This window comes from Calonectris borealis, chromosome 2, assembly GCF_964195595.1.
Source record: "Calonectris borealis chromosome 2, bCalBor7.hap1.2, whole genome shotgun sequence".
Taxonomy (NCBI): Eukaryota; Metazoa; Chordata; class Aves; order Procellariiformes; family Procellariidae; genus Calonectris; species Calonectris borealis.
The window spans coordinates 55,287,543-55,302,032 of NC_134313.1; the positions used below are offsets into that span (position 1 = coordinate 55,287,543).

The 14,490-nt window shown below is 42.5% G+C and overlaps 1 protein-coding gene across 1 annotated transcript; it reads left to right on the forward strand.

Annotated features, from left to right (window-relative positions):
- Positions 1-122: 122 nt before the first annotated feature.
- Positions 123-6,842, forward strand: LOC142078851 (myosin regulatory light chain 2, smooth muscle minor isoform-like). The gene is made up of 4 exons (XM_075142048.1): positions 123-205; positions 1,754-1,952; positions 2,115-2,276; positions 6,048-6,842. The coding sequence occupies exons 2-4, from the start codon at positions 1,769-1,771 to the stop codon at positions 6,218-6,220; spliced, it is 519 nt and encodes a 172-aa protein (XP_074998149.1). The 5' UTR covers positions 123-205; positions 1,754-1,768; the 3' UTR covers positions 6,221-6,842.
- The last annotated feature ends 7,648 nt before the right edge of the window (positions 6,843-14,490 follow it).

The following is a 14,490-nucleotide window of genomic DNA, read 5'->3' on the forward strand; positions in this document are numbered from 1 at the left end:
GAGCTGCGATCGTTAGGGGGAAAGGCCTCGCTGCCGTTTCGCTGCCTTCCGCCGCTTCTCCTGCCGCCACCCGGTGTCGGCCCGCCGCTCGTCCCCACCCGCCGTTCAGGAGGGCGATGGTTTCTCCAGGAAGCACCGGGGCCGCTGCCGCCGCTTCCTCCCTTCAGCGTCTGTCTCGTACCGGGTCCCCGCCGCGGCTGTTGGGGTGAGGCTGGGAGGGTCCGGGTGCTGCCGGTGGGGAGGTGTTTGGGGGCGGGCACGGGCTGTTGAGAGAGTGACCGTTGGGAGACGCGTTCGAACCAGCAACCGTTGGCGGCAGCCGTTGGGGCAGCTGCTGCTGAGGAGAAGCGATGGCGCCGAGTCCCGCCCTCGCCGCCGGTTGAGGCTGAGGCTCCGGCAGCCACGGACGTAGCTGCCGGAGCCTCAGCCTCAACCGAGGGCGAGGGGGTCACCCGGCGCCATCGCCGGTGGCGTCGTCTCTTCATGGGGAGGGCAAGAGCTCTTCGACTCTGTGCGCCCTTGAAGACTACGGCGGGATGCCGCTTTTGAAGAGAGATCAGCTTTCCTCCGGGGCCAAAAAATAATTTTTTTTTTTTTTTTTTAAATCTTCTCAGTGCTGTGCTCGCTGGAGAGCTGAGCGTTGTCGCCAAGCTTGATTCTTCCCACACGTCCAAGCTTAGGGCAAGGGGTGGCTGCCAGGTTGTTTTCAGATCACAGCCTTCTGTGGTTAAAGCTGAAAGGGGCTGCGTGTAGGTTTCCATCCCTCCCACCCTAAAGGACAAATGCAGTCTTCCCCGGTTCATTTTATAAAATCTTAAAGCTTGCTCTGCAGCACCGTACGATGGAAACCTTAGCAGGCTTAGCAACAGGTAAATTAAATGACAGTGGTAGCAATGAAATGGACCAAAACATGGCCATTGCTCTGCGTTGTTCAGACCCAAGCTCAATTAGCCTCAGTGTTACAGGTGAAGATACCTTTTTCTGAGCAGTTTTTCTAGGGAGACAAGCAAAAGCAGTGCGAGTTGGTTGCTTGCCCTTTTTGCTTAAAGGAGCAGGCAGCAGAAGTCAGCTTTCAGGTATACCTGTAGTATATTTCAGGTAAAATTAAATGCATAAAAGTAAATGGAGGTCAGGCAGAACTTATTGGTATGAGCAAAAATATAGCTTGCACAGTTTTCTCCTAGTTTTAGGGTGTTTTAAATAATGCAAGGCAAGGCAAGGACAGAGACCATCATTATACAAAATAGCAACTACTTACCACTGTCAGGTGTCAAGAAGTATAGGTGCTTCAGAGTTTGTTCAGGTGAACTGAGTTGTGTTTCTCCTTCCCCTACTACCTAATATTGCACACAGTTATCATAGATCCATATCCATACAGAGCTCTTTCACAGGCTTAACGACAGCTCTCAAAGCCTCACTTTGCTCTTTTAGGCTTGAGACCAGTCTGAGTTCCCATCTTGTGCATGTATCAAGAAGGGATCCCAGACAAAAGCTGTCCCTTTGAAGACTGAAATTCAAGTTTAACTTTCATCTTCTGTTAGTGACTTTTTTTATTTAGGAGTCTTTCATTTGTTCGTATTTTCTGCTTCTTTTTTTCCCTTCTTGATTAGGGAAATATGTTCTGATGAGAGGAAATGGAAGTGTGTCAGAGGTGTTTTCTATCTGTGAACTTTAATGTTAAACCTTAGTACAGTTTTTTTTTAAGTCCTAACTTTGATCTTACTGTATTTACCGTATTTGCTTCTCTCCCTAGTGTCCAAAAATCAACATGTCTAGCAAAAAGGCAAAGACGAAGACCACCAAGAAGCGCCCTCAGCGTGCCACTTCCAATGTATTTGCAATGTTTGATCAGTCGCAGATTCAAGAATTCAAGGAGGCCTTCAACATGATCGACCAGAACAGGGATGGCTTCATTGACAAAGAGGACTTGCACGATATGCTCGCCTCCCTTGGTAATGTCACCTTCCTGTTTACGGTTGCCAAGCAAATTTGTGCTGTTACAATTAAAATACTGAGTTTGGGGTAGCTCATGAGAGGTGTCTCAGTTTGTACTACGCTATTCAAATTACTTTTAGTTTGAAAGCTAAACCAAATATGAATCCCTTTATTTGTAGGAAAGAATCCAACGGATGAATACCTAGATGCCATGATGAACGAGGCTCCAGGCCCCATAAACTTCACAATGTTCCTCACAATGTTTGGTGAGAAGTTAAATGGCACCGATCCGGAAGACGTAATCAGGAATGCTTTTGCTTGCTTTGATGAAGAAGCGACAGGTACGTGGGTGAAACTCAGCTGCTTGGGGAGGGGGAGGGTACTTTTATGTTGTTTATTTGGGTTTCTAAATAGTATGCTGATTTTTGCACCTTTATAAATGAAGTATGACACAGTAATCCTTCTGGATGGCATATTCTACCAAGTAATGAGAATTTGACTTACTACTGAGTGAGAGTAAAAACTGTCTGGCTGTTCTGTGTGAGTACTGAGGACTAGTAGTAATGTTCTTCTGTGAGGCATTGAAGAAGAGTGTTTTAACTGGGCAGTGTGTATGTTCCTCAAAGTGCAATATAAGATGCATTTGCTCTAAGAAGATGAGGAATTCAAATTGGTAATACGTGATTTTCTGTAGCATTGAAAAGGTAACGGATGTGAAATCTGTAATACGACTGAGTTCGTCCTCCCCCTGCAGTAGATCTGTGATGCATCTGAATTTTTCGATGTTTTTAAGATTTCAAGACCGGCTGTCCAGACTATGTAAACTCTTTTGAACCCTCATCTTGCCTAGTGTATGTTATGGCTCTGATGACAAATGCCATGTGTCATGTCCTCACCCACAGCTTAGTTTGCTTTCAGGTTACAGGAAGGGCTGTAGCCTTAATAATCTAAAGATAAAAACCGGGTGGGGTCTAGAAGGCAGAAATGACAGATTGGACTGACTTGCATAGCAAGATGGGGGGAAAGAGGAAAATGCAGAGCTCAGTTTTACTATCTCAGACTTTCAAGGTTGCGCCTGTAATCTTGAGGTTAGAGTTTATGCTTTTATTTATTTATTCATGTAGGGTAAGATTCCGGAGAAGTGTATAGCAACCAGGGATGAATCCTTAGGGCAATTCTGCGGAATTACAGAATATCAGCGCTTTGACATGTTGTGAACACGTCTTACTAGTGTGTGCCGAAATTAAGTAGCCTCTGTACCAGAGATGTTACTGACCTATAACTTTCCTCGCGACTGTCCACCACAATATTTCAGTCTAACCTGTGGATATGTGCTCTGAACCTTTCAAGGATATTATTCCATTTCAAACAGCTATTTTCAGTCTGTGTATTTTTAGCACCTTTTGCCTTTTCAAAGGGCATCCCCTTCCTGCTGAGGTGTAGGTAAACAGGCTTTCTGTTGGTAAGGCCTTTTCAAATGTTAATTGACTTCCTCCCTCTCAAGGGAAATCTCTTTACCATCTCCTAGAGAAGGAAGTTTTGTTAGTAGGTTAATTATTTTCTCTCCACAGGTAGTCTGACTCACTGTGCTACAGGGTTTTTTTGTGTGCTCGAAAACAAGAGCCTGTGAATTACGATATAAAGAAAATGATTGTGCTACCAGTTCTTTTGAACAGTAACCTTCTACGTCTATGTAAACAATAAGTTACTAGTTCAGGCCACTATGTACTGATAAGATTGATTTTATTATCTTTCAACTCTGTGTAGTAAATGTTTTAGTCTAGTCCTAGGATGATTTGAGGATAATGGTTCCACAGTCTCTTTTTTGTCTTATGCCATCCTCAAATTTTAACCAGGAAACATGTTAGATAGTTATTCTGTTTTATTGATTTTTTATTCATAATAGTCAAAATGCAGTCTTCAAAATAACGTATGATGTTTTTGTAGCACCCGTATTATGTTTGCCTTTTATTAATTTTATTCTCAGATTTGGATTCTGATCAGTTTGTTCCTTTTAAAAATGAACAAAAGCATTTCTAGCTATGTCAAACCTTTTTCTTTTTCTTTTTTTTTCACTTCATAATCTCCACGTGCGTGTGTGTTACGGGCCTGTTTCTAACCCTGCATCAGTGTAGTTCTTTTGAAAGTGAATAATACAAATCAGATCCTCTTGATGAGGACAAGGTAGTTGTACGTGTTGGTTTTTACTTACATTTCCTATATTGCCCCTCTAGTTGGGTATACGGCTTCAGCATTACTATTGTATGTTGTACTATGAAATTAGTATGAAAGTGATATCTGTCTGCATTTGGTATATCTTTTGTCTGCTCTTTGATCCTGCATTGCCATCTGTTTTGTGCTGTCTGCCACAGGCTGAATCTTAAATTTTGCTTCATTAATTTGTTACTGCCCGTCTACACTGAAGCTGTGTGTGAGAGAGAGTGGGAGTACTGTCTGCTTTACAATTTGGTGCTGCTAAAACTTTTAGTGTATTCCTAGTCTGGCAACCGAGTTCAGTGTTTAAACACCTAGTTGTTCACACAGGAGCAATTAAGTCCTTGAGGCTAAACTTGCAGCACCAAAGGCCTTGCATTCTTTGAATACTAATCCTTATGTCATCGCTCATCACTGCTTGGTCTCTGTAGGACTGCAGACAGAGAGAGCCTGATCTGTTTAGCTGTTTTTCCCCTTCTTCACGCACATCTGCAAAGAGACTCCAGAATGTGACCCCATTAAGATGGGCCTGGCCGACTGAACATTCTCCCCGTTTTTAAAGTAGAATATTGCTGTTAGCTTTCTTCATTTGGAGTTGGTAGTCAAGGGCTTGTCTACACTGGGATATGATGCTGTTTTAATTAGCATATGTTGAAACACGTTTTTTTTCCCTTCCCTGCAGCATACACCAACCCCATGATAATTGGTCATGCTCATTGACTGCCTTTTGGTCCCCTGATTTCCTGTTTGGTTTTGTCTCTCTAATGAACTCTGTTTGCTTAAGTTATTCAACTCTCTTTCCAAAGCAGAACTTTTTTTTTATCACATTCTAATTGAATCTACATCAGTTGATGTGTGTGTCTACGTATGATTTCCAGCTGTTCTGCACAGTTTACATATCTTTTCTTTTGGAAAATACTACTTCTGCCTCCTCTGTTCTGTTATTGATATTTCTCCAACTGAAGTTCGATACCAGTTTCTTTCTCAAATGAAGCAACTATTGTGCATTTAAAGGCATGGTAGGTCTTATTGCAACATTGAGCAGTTTCTGTGCTCTTCTGTCTACCATTTGTTAATGCGCATTCCTTTTTTCATCTCTAAACTTTCCTGGAATTATTTGGCAACTGGTGGTTCTGCCCATCTATTGAAATTGAATTAACAGAACATACTTAGCAACTGCTCATTTTTATGTCTTTGTTAATTTCCCCCAAAATCTTCTGTTAATATTTTAGCATAAAATAAATAACTTAATATATCCTATCTTTTTTTGAGTAGCTTCTCCACCTCTACCTCTCCACAGTAAACATTCTTCTTCCCTCCTGAGTTAACTTGCTCAATCCTGTCTGAAAGTCTTTTCTGTTATAAACTCTTTCCCTGGACGCTCGCCAGCAGTTCACTGTACCCACGTAAACCGCCTCCAGCCACAGTATTGTGCAGCAGTGAAGAGCCAGCCAGTGGTTATTTAGTCCCCAGAGGAAACCAGTTTATAAAGGATGTGCAAATATATCTAATTAAGTCAAGAAAAATATAATTCAATTAAGAGAACAGCTTGTGTAATGAAGGCTAGCAGTGACAGGAACTTGTTTTTCCACTTTGAGCTGTTGAAGGTCAGTAGATGGAAATAGGTGTTATTAGATCACAGCAGACCAGGCCCTCTTTTCAAAAATCTGTGTGAAATGCGTCAAACTTCCCCCCCTGCCCTTTTGCATTCAAGGAATTTCTTTAGAATTCAATTAAGAAAGTATTTTGGGCTCTTGGTGCAAATGCATATATTACATGCTGTATACATGCTGTATTAGTTAATTGCATGTCTGTTGGTATGTCTGTCTTACTGCTTTTGAAGACTCGGCTAAGAAATGGCTTCCCTTTTGTGTTTCTCTCGATACGTCTCATTCTAGGGTTCATCCAGGAGGACTACCTGCGAGAGCTGCTGACGACAATGGGAGACAGGTTCACAGATGAAGAGGTAGATGAGCTGTACAGAGAGGCACCCATCGACAAAAAGGGGAATTTCAACTACATTGAATTCACGCGCATCCTGAAACACGGAGCAAAAGACAAGGATGACTGAGCAAATCCCTGGATACCTGCAGATAGCTTCTGCCCCCCGCTCTCGCCCCCATTAATTTTATTTCTCAGGATCTATTTTTTCTTTTTTTCTTGTTGGGACCTTTTGCATACATTTTTAGCATTCCGGCTTTTTCCTCTATGGACTCTGGGGCTGCTTGGGCACACCTGCGCCTTTGTAATAGGACTGGAAATGGGCAGGGAGAGAGGACAGCTTATGGTGATAGAGGTTTAGGGACAAAGATCAGGGCGTGTGGAGGCCCAGGTAAAAATGTCAGTGCTACTCATCATAGGTAGATTAATTTCACATTTTTAATGGTAACTTTTCAAATAAAACACTGCTATATTAAGTACATCAGTAAAGTTTTCATGCTAGAAGTGGACTGTTTATCTAATCATCTCTGTAAATATTTTTGCAACTATATGCAGTTGTGTTGTTACCTATTTTTGCCTTAAAAATGAAGCATAAGTCACTTAAGCATACTGATGTTTGTACTTCAGCGACTGAGTACTTCATTTACTACTGTGACCATATACAATGAAGAAATTCCCATCCTTCAAATTTTAGTACGTTGTAAATTAATGATTTCTGTCCAAGACTTGCACATTAAACATTTTAAATCTTATGGATGTAATTGAGGGTTTTTAAATGACCTTAGCGCCTCCACTTCTTGACCCTGAGTACAAGATTAGTGCTTAGTGCTGCTTTTTAAAAACTTACATGGTAAATCCTGGTGTTTTCTTAAAGAAAGATACCGTGTGTGAGTAGAGTGCTTGAGTGATGCCTCTTACCAGGTCTGCAGGACTGACAATATAGAATTCATTACATTTCATTGCAACCACTTTTTTTCTTTCTTTCTTTTCTCTTCCCATCTTTTTTCAAAGCACAGTGAGAATGGGGCTGGATGAAGAAGGAAGGTATGCTGTCTCTGTCCTTTTTGTTTTCTATCTGAAAATGTTTTTCTTGCTCTCCAAATGAAGCGATATGCAATATATTTTTAAGAGCTGCTGCTGAGAGTGGTGCTTCGGGTGTGTGAGAAGGAGGCATTCCTTTTTGTTCCATTTCTCATAATTATATCCTCTAGTTCTTGTGGTATGGAATGCATAGCAGATTTGCTACATACTCTGAAGCAACTTTGCCATAAGCTGAATACTTGTGGTTCTGTTTTTTTTGTCTTGAGAGAAAGGGTGATCGAAGCTGCTTCTGTCACTTCTAGGAATTACATTGTTATCCCTTAAGAATTTAGATTACAAAATTAAGAAATGTCATTTTGCTGAGAGCGTTTTGCTGTTTCTTAGTAGGCTGCTATTGCGAACTGAACTTTTAATAAATTTAATTAGAGGACAGGGATTATTTGTTTTAGAAATACACTGTTCTTCCGTGAATAACCTACCAGGACTGTCGCCTTTTGAGAAAGACAATGCCTTCGCTGCTACCTGTAAGAAAAAACTCTGAAGCTTGTGCTGTGCTTCAGCCCTGATCAGCTTTGCCCAAGAACAGGAGCTGTGCGAACCTAAAGGATGACAGGATGCTAACAGCAGGCCTGTAAGAAGAGTGTGGAAGATGCTGAAGGGGTGGGGGGGGGAAGGGTTCAAAACGCTTTCAGAGAAGACAGAAGAAGAAATCCCAATGCTTCAAAACTAAGTTTTCTCTCAGTTGCTGCTTTTTTGCTGAAAATATTTGCATTTAGAGGGGGCAGAGACAAAAACTCGAAAAAGAACTTTTGTAAACTCTCAGTGAAACCAGTTTTGCCCTGTCTAAAGGAGGGGAAGCCGGCCGGGCGGCTTCCCTCCTTCCCCCCGCGCCACGGGCGTGCCTGCGGCGGGAGCGGGCTGGCAACTTGCGGCCAGTATCCGGAGCCATCAGCAGGTGGCATTACAGCTCCTAGCGCTGACTTGGCTGAAGGGCAAACGGCTCGCAACACCATTTTTCTGTTTTTTTTTTTTTTGAGTCCCGAAGAGCTCATTTGGTGCAGCATAGGGAGGAAAATACACAGCAGCTCTGCTCCTGCCACAACAAGGACTAATGCTGTCGGGATTTTTCAAATTGCAGCTTTTGTATGCACTGGATTTTGGCTCTTTAATCGAATTAATTCATTACAGAAGAGAGTAAAACGAGGTATCTGCAAGCCGTTGTTACAGTCATGTATGTACAAACACACATGTGGTGTATGTTTGAAAAAGATTGGGTTTCAGAAGGACTTCAGGCCTTCCTTGTAACTCAAACCAGATACACTGCTCACGCATTTCATTTCCCAGTATCGCGCTCTTGTTTTGTAAGGGTAGCTTTGAAAAAACTGCCCCAAATTCAAATTTATATTTTTGCATAACTTTGTTTACATATGAAAGACTAAAACCTGTGATATAAACTAAACTGTTGAGGCTCCAAGCGAGGCAGCTGGTAGTTTTATCTATAGCAATAAATGCCAATTGTTAAACCCCAGTTCTTGCCTATGGGCTGGGGTTATGTTGCTGTACAGCAACGTCTATATGCCATTTGGTCTTGGGATGATGAACTGTAATTCACTAATGCTATTGTTCTTAGCCTTGCCTTTGGGAGAATCTTTATTTTACCCTCTCAAGTTTAATGGCATTTAATGCTCTGATACAAACACATCAGAGAGACTGATAAAAATGGACTTTGGGTGGGTAACTCAGAGACCTGGGATTTCTCTTGCAAAGAAATTTTAAAGCCCCGCTCACCTCTGATGAAGAAGGTGTCTTAAAGTCTGTGTCTGTCTGCAAACACTAACACTGGTTTTATAGCGTAACTGCAGTTCTCAGTCCTGGCAAAAGCCTCAGCAAGAGCCACGCAGAATAATTTCCAAGTGTTCTCACTGAAGTGGGTCAGCAGAACATGAAGGCGCTTATGGTGGGATGTCTTTCTCCTTTTTTTTTTTTTTTTTTTTTTATTAATTCAGTTGGTTTGTAGCTAGGTCACTTGAGTGAAGGGCTGGAACAATGTGGCCTTGAATCCTCCCAGCTAGAAGAGAGAATTAAAAGTAGGTCTGCAACATTCAGGCTGAATGTTAAACCACTGAACAATTGAATACGGGAGGGTGGAACCATCACAAGCAGCTGTGTTTCTTATTGTGCCTTTTTTTTTCTTTTTTGGCAAATGAAGGCACTTAGGCAATGATCCCAGCAGAAGGGATTAAAGAGATCAATTCTACCTGAAGACAGACTTTCCTGCTCTTCAAGGTGAAGTTCCCAAAAGCTATGATTCACGAGTGGGGCTGGTATGCTTGTTTCCTGTGGTTGCGGAGGCAACAGAGCTGACTTTTAGCTTATAAATGAGTTTTAGCTTATAAACCGTTTCCTCTCCAGGACTGTTTGTAAACGTTTTCCTCTCCGGGGCTGTTTGTGAGAAGCAGTGCCTCACCAGGGAACTGTCTCGCACATCCTGTATCTGGCCTAACACCCCCCCACCCTGCCCTCAGTGCAGGTGACAACTTGCAAAGGTTGTCACTGCCCTTACTCTGCTATAACATCGTGCGCTGCAAGCTGCTGTGGCTCAGCAGCTGGTTATTCTTGAGCAGCTCGGCTCGCTCTGTACCGGGGGCAGTCATTTTGTAAGCTGTGCTGTCCCTACTTGGGAATTACAGCTCTAACTCCTGTAGAAAGAGCAGTGGTGACTCCTTAGCTTCTCTTCAGTATTTCTTGTTGATGAGATTCAGCAGATCCTTACTCAGTACGCTTGTTTTAGTCGTTGCTAATTTTAGTGCCTAACTCCCCTAGATGGGAAGAGAGCAGCATCTGTCAATCTGGCAGGCATGCCTCACTCTGAATAGTACCAATAATGTCAAGCATTCTTCACTGTCATCCAGGTACCAAGTAGCGGGTATTTAGTACGACAACATCCAAATGTCACATAGAATGATGCTTGGTCTAAAAAAACGTGAAAGTCTTAAGAGAATTCATATCACCAGGGTGGTAGTGTCTAAATACTAGGCACTTGGTATGACCTTTGTGGGCTGTTTCCTAGCGGCAGGCACGGTCTATATTGCTATTCAAATAACCTTAGCTAACTGCTGACTCATCTCCAGTTCTACTCTACGCATCCCATTGCTTAAGTATAAAAATTGTTTTAGTAGCACTTATTAGCTGTTAAAGGCAAACCTAACTAGAGTTCCTATGTGATGATCACAAGATCAGAAGTGTCATGTAAATGGAGTATTTAAAAATATAAAAAAGCGTTCACACAACTTTAATAGGGATGCATACCAGTCTCAGCAGGTTTCTTTCAGGGAGTAGGTAAGAGTTGCAAATTAAAGGTACTTGCAACTGGAAACTTCCTTTCCAAATAACTGCAGGTCACTGTGACATTGGAAATGGTCGCAAAAAGCTACGGTGAGACCACAACCATTGCACGCTGTGTGTCCCCACCCCATACACAAGGTTTCCTGAGAAATCTGCTCCGCTCTATGCCCCACAGCCCTAGCAAGCTTCAAAGCTGTAGGGCTGGAGTCAGTTGAAAGGGGAGTTGACAAGTTTCATGTCAGCAAGATAAGCTCATGAACTTTGTGATACATTTTTGGAAGAGAATTAAATGGAAGAAAATTACTTGTAGTTAGTGCTTGCCTGTTTCTTTTACTGATTCAGGGGATAAGGTATTGTATATTTATTAGAACCTGAGATATATGTTGTGCAAAACGCAAGTTATAACACTGTTACTGCTATCCTGTGGGCAAACAGGGAAACTTGGCTATGAATCTAAACCCTCCTACTTTGCCTGCCCTCCTCCTCTGCTAATTAAAAAAAAATAAAAAGGTAGCAATGTAATTTTCAATTGTCAGAAGACAACATTTCTTTCAGACTTTGACTTTTTTTGTAACTAACTGAACATAATCTTAGAATTTAACTAACAATAACTAGTTTCTCTGCTGTAACAAGCGTAGGTACGCAAACTGCATCTGTCTTGCTGGTGTTTGTTATTGGTGCTTTTTAGCACATCCATCTATTCCAGGGCCTCTTTGCCTAGGTGAGGCAGAGAACAGCAGCACTGTTAGAACTGCGTTTAGGGATGTCCTGCTACATGCGGCCCTAAGAGGAAGGAGGAGTCATCAAACTTGTAGGAAGGGATGAGTAAGGAATGCACTGCAAAAATGCAGAACTCTGATTCACATAGTTCACTTAGGCCCAAGATGACTATGGGCTACCTGAACCCCCAAAGAGGAGGATAAACTGTTGCCATGAAGTGCTAGTTATAACTGTGTGATTAGCAGAAACCCAACCCGGTAGCAGCTATAGCAGAATTTGGAGGCGAGTTGCAATGTGGATGGGACAGCAATCAGAAGGCAGTGATGAGGCTTGTTGGAAGTACTTGGGTTTACTCTGTTCCTGTTGCAATGCATGCAGCCTGCTGCCCCTGAAATTTTCTGCCCCAAGCTCTGGACACAGAATTTGGGTAACTGAGTAGCCATCTAAACTAATGAAGATTAAAACAGAAGAAAGGGGAGAGAAGATAGGGGCCGAGGCACTGAAGTATTTCCTGATACAGCTGATCAGAGAGATGACTCTCCAGTTGAGATCCCAGTAGGCAGCCTTCTCCAGAGGCTGGACACCAATGCCTAGTCAACTCTTTAGGTAGCCCCTTACTTTGGCAACCCACAAGCTCTTCCAGGGTTCTGTTTCATATTTGATGTTTCACTCTCTCCCCTCCTCCTGTCCTTTATGCAAGCACTTAAATGCCTTCCACATGTCAGGGGCCTGCATCTACCCCTCCTGTTACAAGCTTTACATATGCCTAAGGGTTGAGGCCCCCAAGCAAGAAAGGCATTCCCTTCCCTACTTTGTGTACCACACCTTGGGCCTCACCTTGAGATAAGATTCAAAGCAGCTAATAAGCTGTAAGGCAGGCTTCGCAAATTTTGGTGAGTAAAAATTCAAGCACCTCCAGGTTTAAGGAGTAATTCAGTGGCAGCTTTTAAAATGCTGGCAGTATCTAAACGGGACGTCAGTACCTCAGACATTTCAGGCTCTTGGCTGAAAGCTCGTGCACAACTCTGGGTGCACAGCAATAGGGCAACACATGGCAAAACCGTCATCTGAGGGCAGTAGGTACGTGTGTGCTGGGAAAACAGAAGACTCTCTTGGCTGATGTTCTTACTAGTGATGCCTGGAAGATCTTACCCTATGCCAGGTTTTCAGGGCTAGTAATTATGCCTCTTCTACCACTGATCTCAAGTATTGCTATGAAAGAGCAAATATCAAACAAAGGGGTGCTGGCTGCTTATTTTCAGAACCACTTTCCAGACTGGAAGGGTACTTTACACCTATGATGTGACTGATTCTGGATTGTTCTTACCTATGACAGATTTAGTGCTCGCACACACCCTTCACAGGAATGTTTTTGTTACCTACTGGTGGTTTTTAAAGTGACTATAAAAGCAAGGAAAGCATCTGGGAGATGCTGTTATTATGAACAGGTTAGGGTGTGTTTATTTTAGTTATTTCTTCTCCTTCCAATCCCTCCATGCCTCCCTTAAGCCTATTCACAGGCTTTCCTTTTACAGGGAAATCGTATTGAATTCAGTTCAGGCTCACCTGAAAAGGCCATTTCAGCAACATTATGCAAGTTTCCAATATTTACCTTTACATACAAATACCAATACGTAATTCTGGCTCATTTCCTGACTCTACTGTTCTTAGTTTTGGGTTGTTTTTTTTTACTTTTTTTTTTAAAGGTGCAGTTTGCTTGAGTTTCAGCCTCTAATCAATATTACATTAATGACTTTCCTCTACAGTTTGCCCCATTTTATCTCTGTGGCAGTTGAAATTTTCATTTGGTGAATCTCCTTGCATTTCTCTGCCTTGTGCGGCTGATGTCAGACACCTGTAATATCTGGGCATGTTCTTACACAGTCCACAAAGGTTTGTTTCAAGCTTTTGTTCCCAGAAGCTATGGAGAAAAGGACTGTATAAGATCTGTTTAGAACAGAAGTTGGTTGGGGGTAGGGAGCGGGCAGTTTTATCCCTGGAAATAAAAGCAATATGTGGCATGAAGGTATTTGTAATATGGGTTCCTTTTAATGAATCTTAGCCACTTAGTTGACTGAAGACATTAAATTGGTCTTTCCCTAAAGTAAGCAATTAACTTTCAACACAGAAAATTAAATTGCTTAAGATTATTACACACTATCTGAACAATACTTCTAGTGTCTTGTTGCTTTTACTGCTTTTTTGCCCCTGGCATTTTGTATGTAATCATCCAGACACCATGAGACATATTGATTAAATAAATTGGGGCCCTTTGCACAATACAATCTTGTTTTATATAATGTTATACAATATGCCATTACTGTAGCCAAGTAATAAATAAGAGCAGAGTTAAGATAGAAACTTTGGGCAAAGCCAGTCTGTCCTGTAATCTATAGTCAGAAGTAGTTTGGACTCCTGAAATAAGCTACGTCTTTGCTGGCAGAGAGACACACAGACTCCTGAGTTGACTTTAGTAGGTATTTTGCTATTAGGTTGAACATATTTCCTCTTACTACACTAAAAAAAGCTGGCTGAAGAGCAACTTCTGTGCTCCTAGAGCTCCAGACAGGTGAGTAGGTCTCCCTCGGTGTTTGTACAGTGTCTAGCAACACGGGGGGGGGGGGGGGGGGGGGGGGGGGGGGGGGCGGAATATAATGTCTTAAGGCATTTCCATAATAAAAGTAATAAGCACTTTTTCAGTAGAGGTGACAAAAGCTATGTTTGAACAGCTTCCACCGGGCCCTCTCTAATTCATCAGAACATCATTTCCACCTCTGTCTTTGGCTAGGCTGATTTAGCAGCTTTGTTAGCGGTGTTCTAGATAAGAAGTGGCAACCAAAATATTCCAAGGCTGCCTCATCCTTTCTTATCCCACAGCCTAATGACAAAAGGAGACAATTGTGCCACGTTTGCTAACTACATGCTGTGCTTTATCTTGCATTTTGGCTTATGTTGTCATCAAGTTGCTAATCATCATTCTGTGACACTGTCTGCACAGCTCCTCCATGCAGCTCTTGGCTGCGTTACATGGGCATGGTATCACAAAAGAGCAAACGCAATCGTTGGCACCTGTCGATAACTGTTGTTTAGAGGGAAGTGGTTCCTTTTGCCAGCCAGTGGAACATCAGATCTCCAGGCCACTAAACAAACGCTATTATACATCATCTGGGCACCATCTGGTCTGCGTGCTTCTGACTATAGCTGAGCCACAGCCCTCCGAGCAGTCAGGTGAGAGAGCTAGCTTCCAGCCTCGGTAGCTATCTGCTTCAGCAGCAGTAAGGCTTCCACAATAGC